Here is a 20649-nt window from a genome sequence, read left to right as displayed (position 1 = left end):
TCTCAAAAAATGAAATTTTAAACTAGGACTTTGGGTGGCACACTCGCATGCATGGTTGCAGCTCAACACGAAAGCGGGTTAATTTCCAAAACAAAACCTGGCTGACCTCGGATGTGCTTTTTTTGTAAGAATTTATTTTTAATCTCATTTGTAGAGCATCAGCATGACGATGATGCTATGGAGCGTCACATGTCCATCCCATTTTAATTAGGCACTTTGAAGAGCTAAAAGATATGGGCTTGGACCCTTACATAAATAAGGTACTAGGCCGCACACTAAAAACCACGCGTCACCACATGCACCCACCTCTTTGCATCAGGTTTCTAATTTGGGGTGAGGTTAAGCTTTAGTTGCCCATATTTTCTCACTTTCTCTCAACGCGCCAGGATTCCGCATTGAAGCTTAAGTACCTGCAGTGTCACTGGCTTTTCGCAGTTTTCTTCCACACAAATGGAAGTAAACCCTCTTTACTCTGATAGCCACAGCTCATGGTGGCTGAGCCGCACTACATCCACAAAGCCACATTGGTGCAGCCTGCCCGAAAATGGTTTCCCAGCTGGATAACCAGCCTAGTCTAGCGCCTCCTCCCCAGCAGATGATGGGTGGTAGGGAAGCCACAACAGCTTTTGCCCAGCCACCCAAAAAATGTTTGTATTAGATTGCATACAAAAGTTATTTCATAGCATGCCGCTACTTTGAAACAATCTTACCTACCCCATTCCAGAAAAATTGCATTTACCAATTTTTTAAAACAAAATGTATTAACCAAAATGGTTGAAATTGCTTTTTTGCATGCTACTTTTTAAAAGTACAAGTGCCATTAACTGTTAGTTCTGTTTTTCTGCCATGGTTTACATATATCTTCACCCCATACATCTGAATGTAGATCCTGCAATTATCTGTGCTACAATTAATCCTTTTTGTGGTGACATTGCCCCAAACCCACTTTGACAGTTGTTTCCAGAGCACCAATTCCATTCGAAAATAGTTACTGTGAAACAGTAACATTTGGTAGGCTTTGAAATGTTTACAAGTTTCTTCCCGAACCGAGTTCTCATGTGGGGGTCTGCTACCATTTCCCACTGTTAAAATTCTCTAATATATATGGTTAGCTAAAAGGTTCGTTGTTTAGTTTTGATTCATGTAGTTTTACCTAAAAACTATTCCCTTAATTTGTATTACCACAGAAAAAGAGATGCTCCAAGATTAAGTTAACCAATGTGGTTTTTCCGGCCCCCCATTTATTGATCAATTTCAATCCGAAAGAGATGGCTAATCAGTTACAGGAAGTCACTGTCCCTCCCATTTTTATTGGTTCTCATTCTGCCTCCTCTTCCAGCTGAGTGTCCTGAAAGGGTGTATAGGTGATTAGGACATATTGGTACTAGCTTCTCCATTTCCCTTCTTAAATTAATCCGAAATGGTCTACTCCAATATCAACTTTTTTTTCAGCCTGTTAAGATCAGACTACAGCGATGAAGCGTACCCCACTTTAAGTCACATTATTCTGAATCTTCCATGGTCTTATATACTAATTGTGCTTTAAGATCAAGAATTTGATATATAACACCTTTCAATTCCATTCCTTCTAAGCCAGTGTTAATTTGCTAAATCCAACTACAATTGCCTCCTACAATCCTCGACGATTAAATGTTTTTCAATAGAAAAGTATTAGCAGTTCTTTCAGAAGCAAATGTTCTTTTATGGAACACACCCCTCTCCAGCACTGTGAACTCTGATGCTCAGGGTACCGCCAAGTTTATCTCGTGAGTTTCAAAGATAGGTTAAAATTAAGAGTCTGATGACCTCTAGTGGCCACACCAATTTGCATACACGTTTGTCTAATTCGTGCACAGCCGTGCTAAATTAAGATGAGTGATAGAAATGAAATGTTTCACAGCATTTGCCTTAATTAAAAGGTCCTCTGGACACAAGCAGGACTATTCTACGTTTGACCAGTTGCAGGGAAAAATACGTTATGGCCAAATCGTGTATATACTAGAGAATGCAAAACGAATTAAATTACCACCTCATTCAATAAATAGCATCACGTTTTTAACAGAACAAGTGGATGGTTTGTAAAATGCCATTTTATTTTAAGTCTGCCATTACATTGGGCAAAACATGATCACAAGGCTTTCTGGGACTACATTCAGCAAAACACAATAGTGGTCGACATCCAAATAGTCACTGGACAAACTTGGCACGTTCTTACATGTGCACAACATGGAAGAGAATTAAGTGTTATTTTAGGGCTGAATATCTGTAATCGTTTTCCAGTACTAAAACATGCCCGTGTGTTGCCAGAAATCCTTTAATGTAGACAGATGCATGCTGCTGCCTAGAATACACAGTAAAAGTTAATACCAGTACCACAGGCAGGAGTGTAAGTGAGACTTTATTGGGAGAGTGAGGTGGTCAACATAGCAGCAAATAAAAGACAGAAAGTCCCCGGTATCACAGCCCAACATACAGAGGCCTCTGGCTTAATCGTTAGAGGCAACTATGCTCTTAAACCAATACTACAAAAATTCAGTTGGGCCAAAACTTCAGAGTTTTGTTTGAGGGTACACACAAGTATTAATTATAAAGAATACCCTACAGAAAAATGAAAATTAGAAAATAAAAGCTGTGCAGACACCCAGTTTAACTGCAGCAATTAACTAAATGTTCATATACTTAATGAAATACAAAACAGTCACTTTCAAAAACTGGTTCCAATTGTCACCTTCCTTTAAATACCAGATACTTTAGTCCTCTACACAAGTGTTTGGAAGTTGAAGTGAAGCTATTAACACTTTTCTACAGCAGTAACCGCACACCAGGATGGCCAGGACAACACACAAAATGAAGGAATGGAAATCCCCAAAGCTGCAGTGTGAACACACTAAACGGTTGATTTCCATACATATGGATGGGGGTTTCTTTGCTTTAAGAGATCCAGGTGGAGAAAAAAGGAATGGTGGCATGTAAAAAGGTTTTTAAAGTTGAGGGCCCGAAGAATGATCATGAAACATTCAATGCACAAGTTTAGTTATTTTCCGGTTGTTCTGGTTCAGCCTCATCTTGTGCACTGTCAGATGTCCATAACTAGAAGAGAAAAAAAACAGCAATTTAGATACACAATGTTTTTTAGCAAACAGAACAGCCATCATATCCTGCCGTACTATATAAAATACCAAAGTAGTGTCAGCTTTTACCAAGAGATAGCCCCATTCTAAAGGCGCACTGGATTGCTACACAAATGTTTAGTTAGGTCCACTCAAGACAGACAAGTCTGTAGAAAAGTCCCCTTGCACACAGCAACTAAAATTAGGGCAACAGCTACACGAGGCAAACTGCAAGCAGTTCCGTTGCATTGATCACCTGTATTCCTTCACATTTGTTTGTTCTTTGACTATCTACCAGGAAGATCACTTGACATCCAGCCAAAGTTATGAAGATGTTCAGTAAACGAAACAAGCTAGCTACCAGTAAATTACATTTTTGGGGTAGAGCAATGACTTTACTTTTTCGGGCAGCTCCCACCCCTCTATACATAAAATAAATCCCTACCCCCCCCCCCCCCCCCCGCCCACCCTTCTGAATCCGAGGGGGGTAGGGGAGAGATGGGGAGGAGACCAAAGCCCTTGCCCAACGGACACCTCCCTGGTGTCTAGTGGGTGGACCCCTGCTTGGGGACGGTCCTTCTCCGGCAATCCCCAAACAGGGATCCACTAGGGAGGGGTACCATAGGAAAGGGGAGATTATCCCCTTTCCAATGATACCTCTGCAGTTTGCCTCGGTGCTCATGGGGCACAGATAGCCCCCCTGAGCACCGAGGCAGTGAAACAAACTAGTCGAACCAGTGAAATTAAACAGGCCAATCTAAATGCTGATGTCATTTCAGTGAAAAAAAATCTCAGCCTCGGGAGCTTGGGGTGCAGGGGGATCCTTCTGGTGCCTGCACCAGAGGTATTTTCTGTGCCATATGGTCCGACACATGGGAGCCGCTAGACGCATAGGAGTACTTTTGAATTGGATGGCTCCTGCAAGCCCGACGCATGGTAGGGGTTAAGAACGACAAGCTGCAGTGTCTACTCTTGCATCAGGTGCACCAAGAGGGTCCTGCAGCAGTAGTGCTGTCTTGGCTCCTTCTGTAGTCTGCCAACATAAGCAGTTGAATGTTTGACTTTACAATACCATCATAGCACAGTAGTAGTTCAGAGCTTTTTTCGTATCAAGTGATCAGGATCTCCGCATCAGATGCTAGAAGATGGAGTTTTATCAAAGCCTGACAAAACCTCAGACACTAGCTTTTAGTTAGGCAGGCAACACCTGGACTGAATTTGTTGTAATGCCCCACAAGTGAAGTTATGTTCTCAATAACTCTTTGCTAAAAAGAAATAAAACTATTTTCCACTTGAGGAGTGGGTTGGGAAGGCGCCAGAAACTGGTTCAAGACAGGTCAGCAAATAAGACATTTTTTAAAATCCAAGGCTAGGTCAGAGCGACTCAGTGAAATAAAGTTTAAATGCAGCCAAGAAATTAAAACTATAGCTTCCTGGAACACAACACTCCCTGCTGTACTCAAACAGGTTTTTCACCAAGACATTTTCTGTGCTACCACGATGCAATCAATGCATTCATAGTTCCAAATACGGTGCAGGTGAACGGTAATGGGCAACCATATAACTAGATTTCTTCACATTCCAACCCTTCAGTTAGTCACACATTAACGCACACAATCTTCCCAAAAATGCTCACAATTTTTAGGGAAAATATTACTCGCTATGCAAGCATTGGTTCATGGCATATAGTGTTGTAGATACACATGCTGTGCATACTCCTGCCATCTAGTGTTCGGCAGGGACATGACTAATTTTTTTTGCTTCAACTAAGTCTTGAGTTAAGGGTCCACACATTGCTAGTAATGCGCATGGGCACTGGCTACATTGTTAGATTGTCTTCCCCCCTCCCCACTCCCACGGAAAGATGAGCTCTGCGTTGCAGTGTTTCCATTCTTTGAAAATTACGCTTAGGTGTTAATGATTGATCCATTTAACTCAAAAAGAGCTGATGGGGTACCACAAAGACACGCATTTGAGCACATTTAAGATCTACATGGACTGTTGATAAATGCACGAGCGCAGTGGTTTTAAAAGCTTTGGACTTCAGTCATTCATGGAATCTGGGAACCATCAGTGTTACAATTGTAAGCTAGGGACCCCCTGATCTAAGCAATTTGTATGCTTTAAACCGCAAAACAAGGGAGCAATAAACTCAAGCCCAACGCAAAGACGACCGGGATTCTGGCTGAAATGGATGCTGCTAACTTTGGCTGAATGCTGAATGGCCCAGCAGGGCTCACATGAAAACAGACTTCCGGGAAAGGTCTGGGGACTCAGGATAAACTCTTGCGCACTAAGGCCGACCATGTGATGTCAACAGTTCAGCTGATAGCTGCCAGCGTAGATTTCTGCGAAAATTCTCATACTACCTTCATTCAGAAGCCAAGCACTTAACAAGGGCCACGTTTGGCTGCTGATTAGACCACACCAATGTGATGTACCTTAACTACCATCTTCTAACTCCAGATTGTCCCACAGTCGTCAGCTTGCTTTCTTGAAGGTTGCAGAAAGGTTTGGGCAGACCAGTGCAGCATACCCTCCATTGGCTGGCTGCCCATAAAACCAAAAATGTAATATATATATATATATATATATACCATGTATTTCATGAATACGTGTCTAGTAGTACACTGCCTAGGACCATGCTGTGGTTCCATCAACACTTCTAGCTAGTCCCTCAAACACTTCAAACTAGATGTTGTGGATAAGTCTCCCAATGGCGCACCCTCACTGAGCACATTCTTTGCCATCCTTTCTGAAGTTCAGATGTAGCCGTTTGACCAAACCTAATGCACCATCGGTCTAAAGCATTTCATACACCTATTAACCCAGGGTGATCGTGTACTGTAAAATAAAAAAATGTATTTTTTTAAAACAAACGTGGGATTACAGGTGCTCACAGATCCTAATATAGTAGACCTTGGGAGAATGCTTCAGCGTGCGATGTTTCACTACCAAGTTAGTCATTTAAAAGCACGACCCAGCACAACCTGCCCCCAAATAAAGTGCCATTAACAATTATACAAGATCATAAAACGTTTAGATAACCAAGACTTGCCTCACAAGAGCAAGATATTGGATAAATAACTTTAAACGTCCCTGATCCAATTTCTAAAGCAAGGGACTGGCCATCTAGGTATGGGTTTGTAGGTCTCTAGGGTGGATCGTTAAAACCATTGGTTATAAAAAAAGGTACAAACAAATACTCATTTAACAAAACATTAAATTGAAATGAGGCATTAAACTATGGAAGTGGGGGTCCTCAAACAGATTGACAGCATCTCTCGCTGCTTTAACGAGTAATAACAGAAGCAACCAATATAGATAACTGTAGCAAAAACAAACTTACCGTTAAATTGTCCCGAAGTAACTGCATAATGAGGGTACTGTCTTTGTAGGAGTCTTCATTTAGGGTGTCAAGTTCGGCAATGGCTTCATCAAAAGCCTTTAGAACAAAAAAAATAAAAGTCAATCTAGTACAGAGTGCAAACATGCAATGTATGGAAAAAACGTTATTTGAAGGGAGAAGTACAAAAAATAGTAAGAATTAAGTACACAAGACAAACCTAGAAATTACTTTCGTAACGAATTAAACATCTAAAGTAGGACTAAAGATGTTAACTGCATGTGTGCCATGCAGGTCACCCAACCAACCATGGCCGCTGCCTCACGCTTTAGCATTTAACCCCTCTAATGCAGAGTGCAACCCGTTAGTAACATGCCAATGACAGTTGTGATTATCCTTCGCAAGGCAGTATGGGAGCTGACACTGACATGGGAAACCAATGGAAGTTCATGCAGTTACTGCACAGGGACAGTGCTCACTGGTCAGCCACAAATGTACCCATTCACTGCCGATGTTGGATGAAGTTACTACAATTTACGACGTTCACATTTTTGGGACATCGGCTTCCTGGAGGAAAGTAAGCCAAATAATGTGCATACTGAAACATTGAGAAAATGTTGACACTATATATAGTGCCTCATTTTAGGGCTGGGAGATCAAATAAGAGTGAAACCATACCAGAGGCAATAGTCTCAAAGAATTTTCGGAGACGCTCGCCCACTAGTTTTTCAGAAGTGTATAGGATATACACCGATTTACTTGTAGCGGATAGTCTAATCGGCCTCCTGGCTGAGTATGGGGTAGTCCAGGTAGGTAACACCTCAACCAGGAGGAAGTTTGTTACAGAAATATGGTTGGATCTGCAGGGGTAGTTAATACTGCCTCCTATCCCTAAAGGATGCCATAATGAAACATGAATGAGGTAAGGTTAAAGAACAGAATTGGATGTGTGCGGGACAAACCCTCAATCCTTCACATCTCACAAAGGTGGAGCACACGTTTCAGCCATTTTACACCCAAGTAGGTCGGTAGATTCTCAGGACCAATGGTGGTTTGATCCCAGTGTTCACAGTAAGAAACACTATAACGTTAAACGGTAGTACATTTACCTACATATTTTGAGGAATTACTATGCCAATCCCTTAGTTAGGATCCGGACAATGAAGCAGGTAGTTTAAAATTGGAGCATTGTAGTCATTCGGATTATGGTCCATCCATATACAGGACAGGGATGACCCAAAAGGTAGGTATGAGCGGGCTATATGGACTAAGCTTCATTTTTAAAGCTACCTGCCTCATGCCTGCCTCCTATGGGGCCAGTCCTGACCCAGACTAAGGGAATGGCATACTAATTTCTCCATCCAAATATGCATTTTGACTGCCAGGCATTTTAAAAAGCATCCAGTATTGGCAAAACCAGTTGAAACAACCATCATGCGAGAAGAGGCAAGGGGAGGGAGCCAAGCAATACACAAGAAAAAAAAAAGCTGAAATGGATGCGAGGAAAGCAACAGACTAGGGGGAGATAACTGCAGGAGAAAACTGCACATGGGGAGAGAAAGTCATGGTATGCACTTCCACTCCGCATCAGAAGACAAAGTAATTCTCTGCATGCAAGCATCCTCTGCAGTGGGTATAGAAGTCCAACAATCAAAATACCTAAACCTTAATTTTTCTAGATGGGACAAACCCAAATCTAGGGGAAGCCACTAAATTAGGAGCAGTGAAACAAGATCGAAAAAAATTACTCAAATAGGACTAGGGCTCACGGTGTTATGGTATTTATAATTGTCATTTCCGAATGTTTTTAGCCATATTTATGTTTTGCAAGTTTTACCTGAATTTACCCGTATTTATTTTGGGTTTTGTGAAAAGCTGAAATGTGTATATTTCTGCATTTAACCAGTTCCCATGCACTCCTGCCTGAACCCGACAGGTTTCAGGGATATATACCCACTGGTGGTAAAATATACCCTCGTAAGAAAAAATGCAAATTTCAGTACCAAGGTGGTGAAAATCTGCTGTTTAAGGCTCTTTACTAAAATACCTACATTTAACCCCCTCGACTGCCAATTCCCACAGCTAAATTGCCCTGGTAGTCATGATTGACAGCATTTAGAACCACTCAAAAAACAACTTCCGTTTTTTCCAGATTTAAACATTAATAGAACAAATGGTTCTGTATTAATCTGTAAAAGTTGGTAAAAACGGAGCCTCAACTTTGAGCAAATGACTAACCCAAATCCTACAATGTGTATGTAATGTATTATAAACAGGTCTTAGAGACCTTTCAAACAATTAAAAGAAACGAATTGCTTTCAGTAGAGAACTTAAGTGAAACTGTGCAGATGTAAAATATTACCTCATGCATTCCAATGGCAGCACAATGACACCAAATAGCCACATAACATTAAGTGAAAAAGAGTATACTTCTCTGGGTGGAGCTAAAGTCAACTATGTAGATTAGAGAATTGGTAGCAATACGGAAAACACAGCTGTGCAGCCAAGCCAGACCTAGACGAGGAATCTGAAGGAAAACTAGGCATTTCCCTGAAAAATCTGTGCACATGGGTGTGCAAGACCCATTTAGCATTGACTGGTCATAGGCAATATCAGTTGAGTGAAGTGCTCAGCCTTCCAACTTGGTGCCCAAAAAAAAAAAAAAAAAAAAAAAACCTTAGAAGTATACAACAGACACACATAAGGCGAAGTCACATGCCATGCAAGAACATTCACGTCCACAACAGATCAATGATTCCCTAATCCTGCTCTAGGTCGGTCGATGCAGACAGACCATGGCTATACACAATTAGGCCATGTGGTTCAGTATTCGATGTACGTTCCACAAATAGCGAGGTATGGACTTTAGAGTTCGGAAGTGGCTGTATTGTTTGAGGTGCTAACAGGTGTCCACTCACTAAAAGTCAGTCATCACCCATTCACGCAATTATGAGCATTAATAAACATTAGTTTCTTGACGCATGAACAACATTAACATAGTTACTTTACTATTATACTGCTAAACAGAACCAAACGGACAGACAGTGAGTGCCTACTCAATAACAGCACACACTTAACAAAAAAAAAACCATTACATCCCAAACGTAAATATCCGTTCCTGGGCTCCCGGTGGCATGGTATCAAAAAAAACGAACCAAATTAATAGAATGCACACAATGAAACTAAAGTTTACGCGGATCGCTTCAGATAATGAAAACCCACACTATTAAAATTAATTCTCCAAGTGATAATTCGTTACACCGCGAAAAGCAGAACTGAAGCCACTGCCTGTCACTTCCATCACCGTTTAGGATGTAGCTGGTGTCAATGAGTTACAAAATGTTTTAAGAGGGCCTGTCCTTAACACAAGTGAACAGTTATAGAACGTTTGACTCAATAAGACTTATTAACCTTGGTTACTTTATTACTAATGTGAGCGCAATATCAAAATGTTGATAAACGAGCTAACAAACCCTGTTAAAATAAGGTGATAAAGTGGTCATAACTACACCAAACCTAACGTTCTTGGATAAGACGGAGGCTATTTTTCGGTCCTGAAATAGTTAGGTTTATAAGATGGTGCTAAACAGGAGCATGTTCTCTGCGCTGAAATGTGCACCGCTTGCCTGATGTGCATACACTTTCGTCAAGGGTCCAGAGACCTGGTAGGTGTTTGTATGGTCACTGCTTACTTAGTCAGTGTATACCAAAAAATGTGTAAGAAAGAAAAATTTCTTTCTAGAGTCCCCTCACTCACCGGGGTTGCCCCACGGTGACATGCTTCATCATTGGGGCCATCCCAGTTCTCTACGAAAAGGGGCGTGCTGCGACAAGGCGACTACGCTGGAGCACTGGTTTTGTGAGATGACTATGTGTGGTGCATGTGTAGTGATGATGGAGTGGGTGTGGAATTAAAAATACCGTGCTAGTGGGCCTCAACAATTTATTTTGCTCCTAGTGTGGTATAAAAAATTAAAAAGGGGTAACACTGTGTTCCAACTTTTACTGAGTTAGATCAGTGTCAAGGTCAACATGTTTCAAGCTCCCCCAAGCTTTTCTTCAGGACCATACAGGGTCCAGCCCTGTATTGCCACTCCTGTTTTCAAATGAAAAAGTGTTGCTAAAAAAATATATTTATTTACAATGAACGCTGTTATTAGTAAACATGCGTGTTGTCATACATACGTTTTGTATTTCACTTTGATTTATAAAAGAGTGTATGATTACACCCCATGGTCTTAGGCAAGGGCAGGAACGCCTCGTGGAAACATTGTTCCTATCGGCAGACCCGCTCGGTACTACCTGGTGCTTCCTCACCCGACCGCATACTTGTGACCTTGACACTGATCTAACTCAGTAAAAGTTGGAACACAGTGTTACCCCTTTTTAATTTTTTATACCACACTAGGAGCAAAATAAATTGTTGAGGCCCACTAGCACGGTATTTTTAATTCCACACCCACTCCATCATCACTACACATGCACCACACATAGTCATCTCACAAAACCAGTGCTCCAGCGTAGTCGCCTTGTCGCAGCACGCCCCTTTTCGTAGAGAACTGGGATGGCCCCAATGATGAAGCATGTCACCGTGGGGCAACCCCGGTGAGTGAGGGGACTCTAGAAAGAAATTTCTTTCTTACACATTTTTTGGTACACACTGACTAAGTAAGCAGTGACCATACAAACACCTACCAGGTCTCTGGACCCTTGACATAGGGTTCCTGTATTTCGTACACAGACTGGAGGCCGACCTGGCCAGGTTTAACCTCCTTCTCCCTCCTTTTTTGTTTGTGCATACACTTTCGACACCCCTGTGACAAAGTTAGGATTCGGGTCCCAAAGTGCAGCACTGTTGAGTGTAGCTACCTCTGCACAGTACGTACTATTTACACCGCGTCAAAAATAGGTAACTTTAAAATGATCAAAACAAGAGTTTAAAAAAAAATAAAAAGTACAATTTTTAGCGAGTTGGTCTCCGCTGCGACTCTTGCAAAACTTTATTTTTGTAAAGCAAGTGTCAACGACTTGCTATATTAGTGAAGAAAAAAAGCCCAGTATATTAACGATGTCTATCCACTTTTGGGAGGTATACATTCTCCGTGTCTAAAAAAAAAAAAAAAAAATCAAAAAAAAAAAAAAAAATCAAAAAAAAAAAAATCGACCCACGTGCAAAGCATTCATTAGATACAGCCATTTTGGTCCTAAGTCTACATTACAAGATTTAAGAACAAGCATTTGCAATGCAATAGGTCTCGCATTACTGAAAGTTTGAGCTACTGGCATTGCTAATAATAATGCAACGCCAACTTTCAGTAATGCAAGACCAACTGCATTGCAAATGCTTGTTCCTCCCAGTTGCAAGGGAGGTTTCTGATAGACAGAGGAGGCTGGAGGGATCATCTGGAGGAGCATACATGCACACACAGAAGAGGGGGTGGGAGCCTCGGTAACGAAGCAGGGAAGTAGCGGGCGCTGAGAGGGAACGGGGAAAAAAAAAAAAAGTAGAATGGGATTCAAGAGGGGAAGGGTTTGCACGCCCTGACACTTGCATAACTAAAATCAGTATGTCCAGCCCTTTCTTTGCTTTGCATTTTCTCAGAATATAGAAGTGCAAGTCTGCAAAGATTACACAGTGAGTTATGTGCAAGTGCTCATTTGTATGAAGTTTGCAAGTTACAAGTTGGAATCTAAGTAACTTTGCACTGCTGTTTCTCCGTGGGAAGGCGATAGAATCAGGGCTGTTTATGTAATGGCAATCAGTTCATTTGACTATAGCTATAGCACAGCGATGCTGCGGACTGTTGCAAAAAAGCACAGTATACAAACTAAATTACTTTTATAAGCATTACTCATGGAATGAAGACTTTTCTTGAGCCTGATGAGAATGCAGGGGTGTGCTGCTCCTGCAAGTGGGTAGGTTAATCCTAAACCTCGGGTAGTTCTGTAGGCCCAGAAGCAGAACCTGCCCTCACTGCAGCCACATTGCATAATTTATGAAACAAGCTCCCCATATAAGACACGATGAAGTGTGTGGACACTGGGACACCTGATCACGTAACTACTTTGTGCAGGAGGTTGTATGCACCTAGCAATGAAAACCACACTCGGGTTAAAGGGATAGCTTCACCAACAAGCATTTGCACGGCAATAGATTTTGCCTTTGTGACGAAACTGCTTTGCCCAGTTTTTTTTGATCTTTGATGCTATCCAGCATGATTTAAGTTTTTTTTTTTTAAGAGCCTAATTTTGTCGGTGAGCACACCACATACGTACACAGAGGAGAGAAGGACTGTAGGTGAAACACACACACACCGGATGTAAGACGGGGAAAATTGAGACAACGCGGGGAGGGTGAGAGGTGGGCGTAATCAACACAGAGGAGAGTAGGACTGTAGGTGTCAACCGTGTAAGACGGGGAAAATTGAGACAACGCGGGGAGGGTGAGAGGTGGGCGTAATCAACACAGAGGAGAGTAGGACTGTAGGTGTCAACCGTGTGCAGGGTGCAAGGCAGCACCGTTAAACAGGCCCCCCCATTGCAAAGCTCTTAGAGTAACAACTGGGGGCTTGGATGATCTTATAGGCAGCATTCTAAAAGTAAGGGAGCTCAGTTGGTCAATGCTCCTGCTACAATAATCTGCATACAATTTGAAGATCCAGTGGTCAGATACAAGACTAGCAACAGAGGCTTTATCTTTTTATTTTTTTAAAGAGGAGATCTAATATTACTGGGCAGAGCCTAACATCTTTAAGGCCATATAGGTTAGTGCAGCGGGAATCAGGTGCGACCTAGACTCCCTTTTATTACAGACATTTTATTGGGGCCGTCTCTCTAAAGCAACCCTCTAACTCGCACCTCTCAAACATGTCTCTGAAGCAAACACATACCCACTGAGAATGCACAGTGCCCCGCAAACAGTTCAAGAAACAAACTCGCAGCTATGACGCCCCCTATGGAACTATCCCGGCAAACAGACAGGGAGTGCCCTTTCACCCCCGGTCTCAAATCGCACCAACATTGATCTCAAAATCCCAGACTCCTAGCGCAGCAACATGCCGCAGTGTGAGGCTCCTGGAGTGGTCTGAGGATTGTGTTTAGCGGCACGTAGAGGGCTGTGATGGGGCTCAGCCCTGCATTCTGTTCCTACAAATCCCGAAAACATGCCATAACACGGGCCCGACTTCAGCTTTTAATTTACCATTCTGAAAGCCTAGGTTATGACTGGGGCGGTAAAGGGATTTGTTGCCCAGTACCCGCAAGTGGAAGTCAGTGAGATGGCGGTACACACAGCACCGCAAGCCCCCGGTCTAGGCAGGCCCCACCCAGCCTCACATACGCCTTCTTTGAGAAACCCTAAGGAATCGCCGTCCATAAAACAGAATGGCGTGCTGGTGATTTAGTGTGATACATGTGACTGTGCGGTAGGTGGCAGCTGTGTGCAGGGCTGCAGCACCCTCAAGAAATGCACCGTATGGGCACAACACACTGAGCTTTCAAGGGGGTCGACATAAAGAGGCCGGCTTGTGCAGGAGAAGCAGGCTTGAGATTACAGTAAATGGCCCTGGGCTGTGCCTGCACACCAGAGAAAATATACACTGCCTGCACTGACCCGGTTTACAGGCAGAGCAATTGTGTTTTACCTAGCAAGCGTAAATACCTAGCAAGCGTAAATATCTATAACAACGGGTCTAATAGGGGCAGAAAGGCACAAAAAACAAGCATAACAGGGGCAGAAAAAACGTGGCCGCGAAATGAAAGCAGCAGGGGGCGGAGCGGATACCTTTGAAGTGAAGCTGCTGGCTGCACCACGCTGGGGAAGCAACAGATGGCTGGCTTTGATGTGGTGTGGCGAGGCAGGCAGGCGGATAGAAGCGTGTGCACGGGACACATGCACTTCTGGAAATCCGCATTTTTGAGAGCTTAGTTTAGCTCTTAGTTTCGCCCCAATAGTCTTGTCCTATTCATTCCTTGCGGAATGGAATAGGACGAGACCTAGAAACTGTAAACTAATAAAATACTGTGCCCCCGTAAATGCTTTCTCCCCCCTCAACACAAAATTCTACAAAGAACGTAATGAGTAACAATAAAAAATGAAATTATGCCTAGAACTTACGGTTTTAGCCAGTGCACACGCCTTTTCAGGACTGTTGAGAATCTCATAGTAAAAAACAGAGAAGTTAAGGGCTAGTCCCAAACGAATTGGATGTGTTGGTTGCATCTCTTTCTTGCTGATATTGAAAGCATCCTGATAAGCCTGCTGCGAGGACTGTATCGTTTCTGAAAATAAAATAGAAGTGGCGTTTAGAAAGAAACATACCAGTAGGAAAACCGGTTAAGTACAATTGGACAGAACTGTAACAAGTGGGAACACCTGGGCACATGCAACACCACAAGGTCCGATTGAGAACAAAATTAGGTCCGGGCACGGAGAGGAAAAAGTGGCCCACATTTGAAGATAACGTCCTTTCAAGAAACACTGCATAGTATCAGAAGTGATTTGGGAGAAATCATTGATAAATTAAGTTTCCTAAACTCATTGGGTCAGTAGCACTGGCCAAGACTAGACACCATTATTCCACTGCAACTCACACACACGGGTATCCTCACCTGATCTTTAGGTAAACACATTTCCGTGTAGTGCATGTGAGGTAGTAACCACCTTCCTTCTAAGACTAGGAAATGTTTGACATGACACCCTCTACTGTCTTCCCCTCTGTTTCCTTAGTCATTCACTTTATTTGTAGTTTTATATAGCGCAAAATGTACCCAAAGGTATTAGAACGCTTTACATGGACAATCTGACTGTTATGCCACATCCTCTACCACTTTCCTGTCAGTCTTCTCCACGTTCACTTTCTCTACATCTTTAATTCCCACACTACTCCCCATTGTCTTTTATTCTCACTTTACACTTCCTTTCACATTTATCATTCTTCTCCACTCTGCTGTCACACTTCTTTTGGCTCTCCCCGCTCAATCAATTTCGTTACGATCCTGCCAGGTCTATTCTCCATCCCCTTTGTTATTTTGATACCGAATTGTTTTCACAGCAATGTTTAAAAAATAAAAATTGTTCTGTGAAACAATTTTATTTTTGCCTATTTGGGTGTTAGCTTTATTTGCGGGGAGCCAGAGTCCACTCCAAATTTGTATGGAAATAGGCGCCTGTGGCTCGTCTGTCTGCTACTAGAGACACAGGTAGAGTTTTAGATGGCCACTACATATAATCAGTCTCCCTTACACAGCCCACCCCCTTACAACTCAAACCCAAGTAACATTAGATCTGGCTGTGACGCTCGAAGAGCACAGCCACTCCCAGTGGCCTCACTGCCACGCCGAGACCCACCACATGCTGTGCCTACTCCTTTTGGCCATTGTTCTACTGCACAAGACAATGAGCCAGCCATTCTTGGTTAGGAGCTCAGATCTTCACTCTAACGCTACAGCAGACTTTAAGGAAAGGATTTAATCTACAGGTGTGAGTCAAAAGTACTTTATTTGGTTAATTTAAAACCATAAAAGCATACTATACAATACATAAAATTACGTTGTAAAACCATGAATCACAATAAAAAGTTTCAAACATTGGATGCATATCAAACAGATAATTCTTTTTTGGATGTTCTTAAAAACCACTCGTCCAATTAAAGACATAATTAAATTTAATTCAAACTAGATGAGAATCAGTTGCCTTTTTCTTGATTTTTTTCTTCAATCTAACTGCTAGGGTAAGAAAGCTAGCTATACTAAAAGGTCTCCCACACATTAGATAGCAGCTGCAAATAGAGAAGTGCTGGTTTGACTTGCAAGAAACCTTTATTTTTTAAAATTTGTAGAATAAAACTCTTCCGAATGTGCAAAAAAGTTCACACAAAAAAAAAAAAGATAAAAGTGCATTGTGTCCTGGGTAGAAAAGTAGTCACAGGAACATACTCCCAAATCCTCCACCCTTTTCCATCCCGGAGGATCAGCAAGGAGGAAATGAAGTTGATTCAACCTGAATCTGACCAGAAGAAAACGGTGGTTGGGGTGTGTAACAGTATTCAGGTATGGTTGAATTGCACAAGATGTTATTAACAAATGGTGAGCTCTTACGGTTGGTTTTACCAACTTCTTTTTCCATGGCAGCCATTAACAAATCTGAATCCTGCGCCCATTTCACCAACTTATCAGGAGATAAGTTGGTGAACCTCTGGTCGACCCAATTTCCTTATCAGCCTAGGGACATAACACAGCCAGGGGATAAGATTCGCTTGATCAAGAGCCAGGCAGTCTCTTAATACTTCACGGTTCAACTCAGGGTTTAACCAAGTAGAGATCCACTTCAGGAGAGTTGCAATAGCAATTAAATCCTCCAGAAAGCCAGCTCCAAACTCCTGATGGACAATGTAGCCAGAAGTGGATTGTGAGACAGATACAAGTTTTTTTAAAAACCTTCGACAACTTTAATTTCCTTTGCCTTCCTAATCCCCCAGATATCTGCGCCATACATCGTGAGGGAGATGCATTTCGCTCCATATATTTTTTTAAAGGGCTTGCATTGGACTGGCACATAGTCTACGTGCAAAGCCCAGCTGATGTAGATCTGGCCAGAACATTTCTTTTGGCATGTATTTAGAGGGTCCATGTACCTCGATCGTCAAAAATAATTCCTAGATAGGGAAAGGTAGAGACCCTAGCAGTGAAAAGTTAAGTTTTCGGTTTGCAACCAGTTATCATAATATGGGATTTAGAAAAATTGACACCTAGATCTAAGGATTTCATAAAACCAGTGAAGGAATTTAAAATTTGTTACCCTACCGCCGTTAGTGCTAGAAGGGCAGCATCGTCCGCATAGAGGAGTGCCTGGATCAGGCGTTCCTACACGCGGAATATCTTTGCATACTTCACCTTCATTGGCAATACGTATTCCACCAGGTGTAATCGCCCCTTTGATCATCACAGAGGCAGTTAAATCCCTATGCAGATCGGAGAGGAAATGGACAATATTTCTCTACACCTAGTTTGAGGAGCATAACCCATAATTTGGACCTATTCACTCGGTCAGAGGAAAGGTCCATAAATGCCAGACAGACTTCTTGGCAACTGTATACTTCCTAATTAAAAAGGTGTAAATTGAGGCCTTGATCAGTTGTGCCCCTGCCTTTCCTGAATACATATTGCAGATCTGAAAGGGTTTTGGTTTCAGATTGTAAACTCACGGGTTGGCTGAGTACCACCCTACCAAGCAAATGAAATGGGTTGATAACTGCGGTCCCCTCTGTTGCTCTTTTTGAAGATAGGCACCATTACTGACACCGACCACGAACTAGGTAGACCTGATATACAAGCCTTTACTAAAAACATTAACCAGAATTTGGGACCATGTCTGTCAGATTTAAAAAGATCGGCTAGGGCACAGTCCGGTCCAGGGGCCTTATTGCTCGTCATTTGATTTATGTCCTCTGCTACATCTGGCTCTGTGAAGGTCAGGGAATAAGCCTCAATCTCAAATGTGGTGCCAGTGCGACCTTGGGTAACCTCATCATACACAGATTTAAAGTGATTGTACCAGGCCTGCTCCTGGATACTACAATCAAGGAGATTATTAATAGAGTCCTGGAAAAAGGGTTTGACAACTACCCAAAATTTGGCACTATTGTTAATAACGTCAATAGACAACTCGTTCCAAGCCTCATTTCTAATCTCCTTTTTCCGTTTTGTTAGAGCCACTTTATAGCTTTTCCTTAGTGCTGCTATGGTGGAATGATCAGGTGGATTGGTTTTCAATGCTGCCAGCAGCTTACAATGCGCTACTCAACAGTTACGGTCAAACCATCTCTCCCCTTATATTAGCTGCTCCTTACAGGGCCGCAAGAAATCAGAGGCCATCTGAGTGCAAATTTTGGTATAGGCCGTAAGGACATCAACATCTGCACAGTTTTCATTTAAACAGGTAAGCATCTCACATCCAGCCTCAACCAATAAATTGACCTGGAAATCCTGCGGCACACCCAGGCACCATTTGACTCTACGGGCCTGGCCTGTAGGCTGTATATCTAAAAAAAAAACAGCAGTTCTATTGGTATTAGTGAGAGGCCTAACGTGTCAGTTACCAGACTGACGTGCAATTATCCATTTCAGCAGGTCACCATCATGATTAGTGACAGTGATAATCTGGCCTAACGATATGGCAGCTGGTGTTTGTTTTGACAACGAAATTGATATAGGCCTCAGCTGCCTTGGATGGAGTACCATGACCCTGTTCCTCAAGCAGAGTTGACATGCACTTGACGCTGTGCCTTGAAGCACGTGGATAGGTACCTTTGTTTTCTTGCGTTTCATCCCTGTGACAAACAAACCTTGACTTTATTGGCGATGAGGCCAGTGTGTACACTTATTTTTTTATGGCGTGAGCCGCAGTAATGGACAGTTCATTATATTTCTCTACAGGCACTCTTTTTAAAGCAAAACAGTAGGACAGAAAAAGAGCATAGCATGGAACATTTATTTCAATATATTCTTTGGACAAGGTTTGTATAACTTTGGTGCTTTAGCATGATGACTTGTATGACATTTTTCTCCCCTGATTTGTGTTAGAAAGTCAGAATGCAGGGCAACAGATTATGCCAATTGGTCTAGAGGCGGGTGTACCCAGCTGGACAGTATCAGCATGCTTTACAACAGGCACACAGAGTACCATGGAATCCAGTACCCATCAGTTTTTATCTACACTGAAATAAATGCACTATATGAGCAGCCCCTAGATTTTGGGGGGGGGGGGGGGGGGGGGGGGGGGCAACCTCCCACCCGCAGGGCACAAGTAAAAAGGCCTGTATTTATCAGACCATAGTGTTGATACCATGGCCAGTCTTATGAGCTGGGTAGAGAAGACTTTAACCATTGAAGGGTGCACAAGAAAGTAGGAACACCCGTGCAGGGCTTTACTGCAATAGGCCAATTAGGACCTATAGGGAATGCATTCCAACCTTAACCTCATGCGTGCTAGCGTGATTTTGCTCGCACGCTGAGATTTTTAATATCGCATGTTCCATGTCGAGCTGGGCTCGGCATCAGCGTGCGAGGAGGCTACGCGATGACGAGCCCAGCTCGTCATCCGCCCCGAAGGGGTTAAGTAGTTATTGTGGAGCAATCCTGTGAAGATGGCCACCTCTGGTATCCACATAAGGCAAAGGCATTACAGCAGATGTATTATGGTCTACAATGAAAAGTAGCTTTTAAGAGTGGGTGGTCTTAAAACATAGGGGGCAATCTGGGATGGGTAAGTCTGCGTAAGGTTACAAGCATACAAGTGACAGATCTAACAGCAAAAACTAGATGTAATAAGCACGTACTGTACCCCTAAGTCACTAACACTTATAATAATCAGTGTACAAGTGCTAACTCGTGCATAAATATATATATACACACACCACTTGTTACTTTGCATTTTAAACAAGCATTTGCAATGCAATCGGTCCCACATTAGAATTAAAGCTATTAGCATCGTAAATGACAATGCTTTTTATTTATCTGTTTTGATAATTAACAAAGAAATAAAAAGGCATGGTCATTCACAAAGCTAACGGCTCCAATTCATGTAAATGCGAGACCAATTTTATTTCAAAGAAGTGGCCGCCATTGTCCGGGCTGCTTGGAAAGTGCAAGCACTCACAGTGCGCTGAATGTTGCAGGAAGGCATGTAGTGCCTGCAGTAGGAGAAACTCGTTACAGAAAATATCGCTTACAGACCAAGACACTGTAACAGAAAACAAACGGACAGTCATCATGGGAGGTTACAAATGGGGAAGGCGGAAGCCAGCATTTAAAAGGAAAAGACAAGCCAATGAAAAGTATGGGTGGAGCTTTAAATCGACACTAATACAACAGCATGCGTCTCCGAGCAGTGCATGTGCTGCAGAGGCCAGACCTCAAAATGCAAACATGACTGTTTGCAAATTGTTTCAACAGGCGGCGGAAACAGGAACACAAGATAGTCATTGCATGTCCATGTGAGTTTCACAATATTGGTCCAAGTTTAAACTACATGCAGTAGGTCTATTCACAGTTTAACAGATGTACTTTTCCCATTCTACCTTCTTTAGACCTGCAGAGGAATCACATGTTGTGCAATGAATACATAACTTGAAGTCTCCCACCCCCTTCCATTTCTTCCCCTCCAGTCGCTTCCACATGAATTGTAATCAATGT

General features: G+C 42.5%; 1 protein-coding gene across 2 annotated transcripts in view; it reads right to left on the bottom strand.

Annotated features, from left to right (window-relative positions):
• Positions 1 to 2380: 2380 nt before the first annotated feature.
• The window catches only part of YWHAQ (tyrosine 3-monooxygenase/tryptophan 5-monooxygenase activation protein theta), a 30135-nt gene continuing 11866 nt past the window's right edge, over positions 2381 to 20649 (bottom strand). For both annotated transcript variants that reach the window (XM_086926359.1, XM_086926358.1), the window contains exons 4-6: positions 14573 to 14736; positions 6460 to 6555; positions 2381 to 3090 (exon numbers count right to left, since the gene is read on the bottom strand). In XM_086926359.1, coding sequence (XP_086782485.1) covers positions 3031 to 3090; positions 6460 to 6555; positions 14573 to 14736 — 320 coding nt within the window. In that variant the 3' untranslated portion in view covers positions 2381 to 3030. The remainder of the gene's footprint in view (positions 3091 to 6459; positions 6556 to 14572; positions 14737 to 20649) is intronic.

This window comes from Lissotriton vulgaris, chromosome 6 (assembly GCF_964263255.1).
Source record: "Lissotriton vulgaris chromosome 6, aLisVul1.2, whole genome shotgun sequence".
NCBI classification, from domain to species: Eukaryota; Metazoa; Chordata; class Amphibia; order Caudata; family Salamandridae; genus Lissotriton; species Lissotriton vulgaris.
Note: the sequence above shows the minus strand (reverse complement) of the source record. Positions and strands in the feature narration are given on the sequence as shown.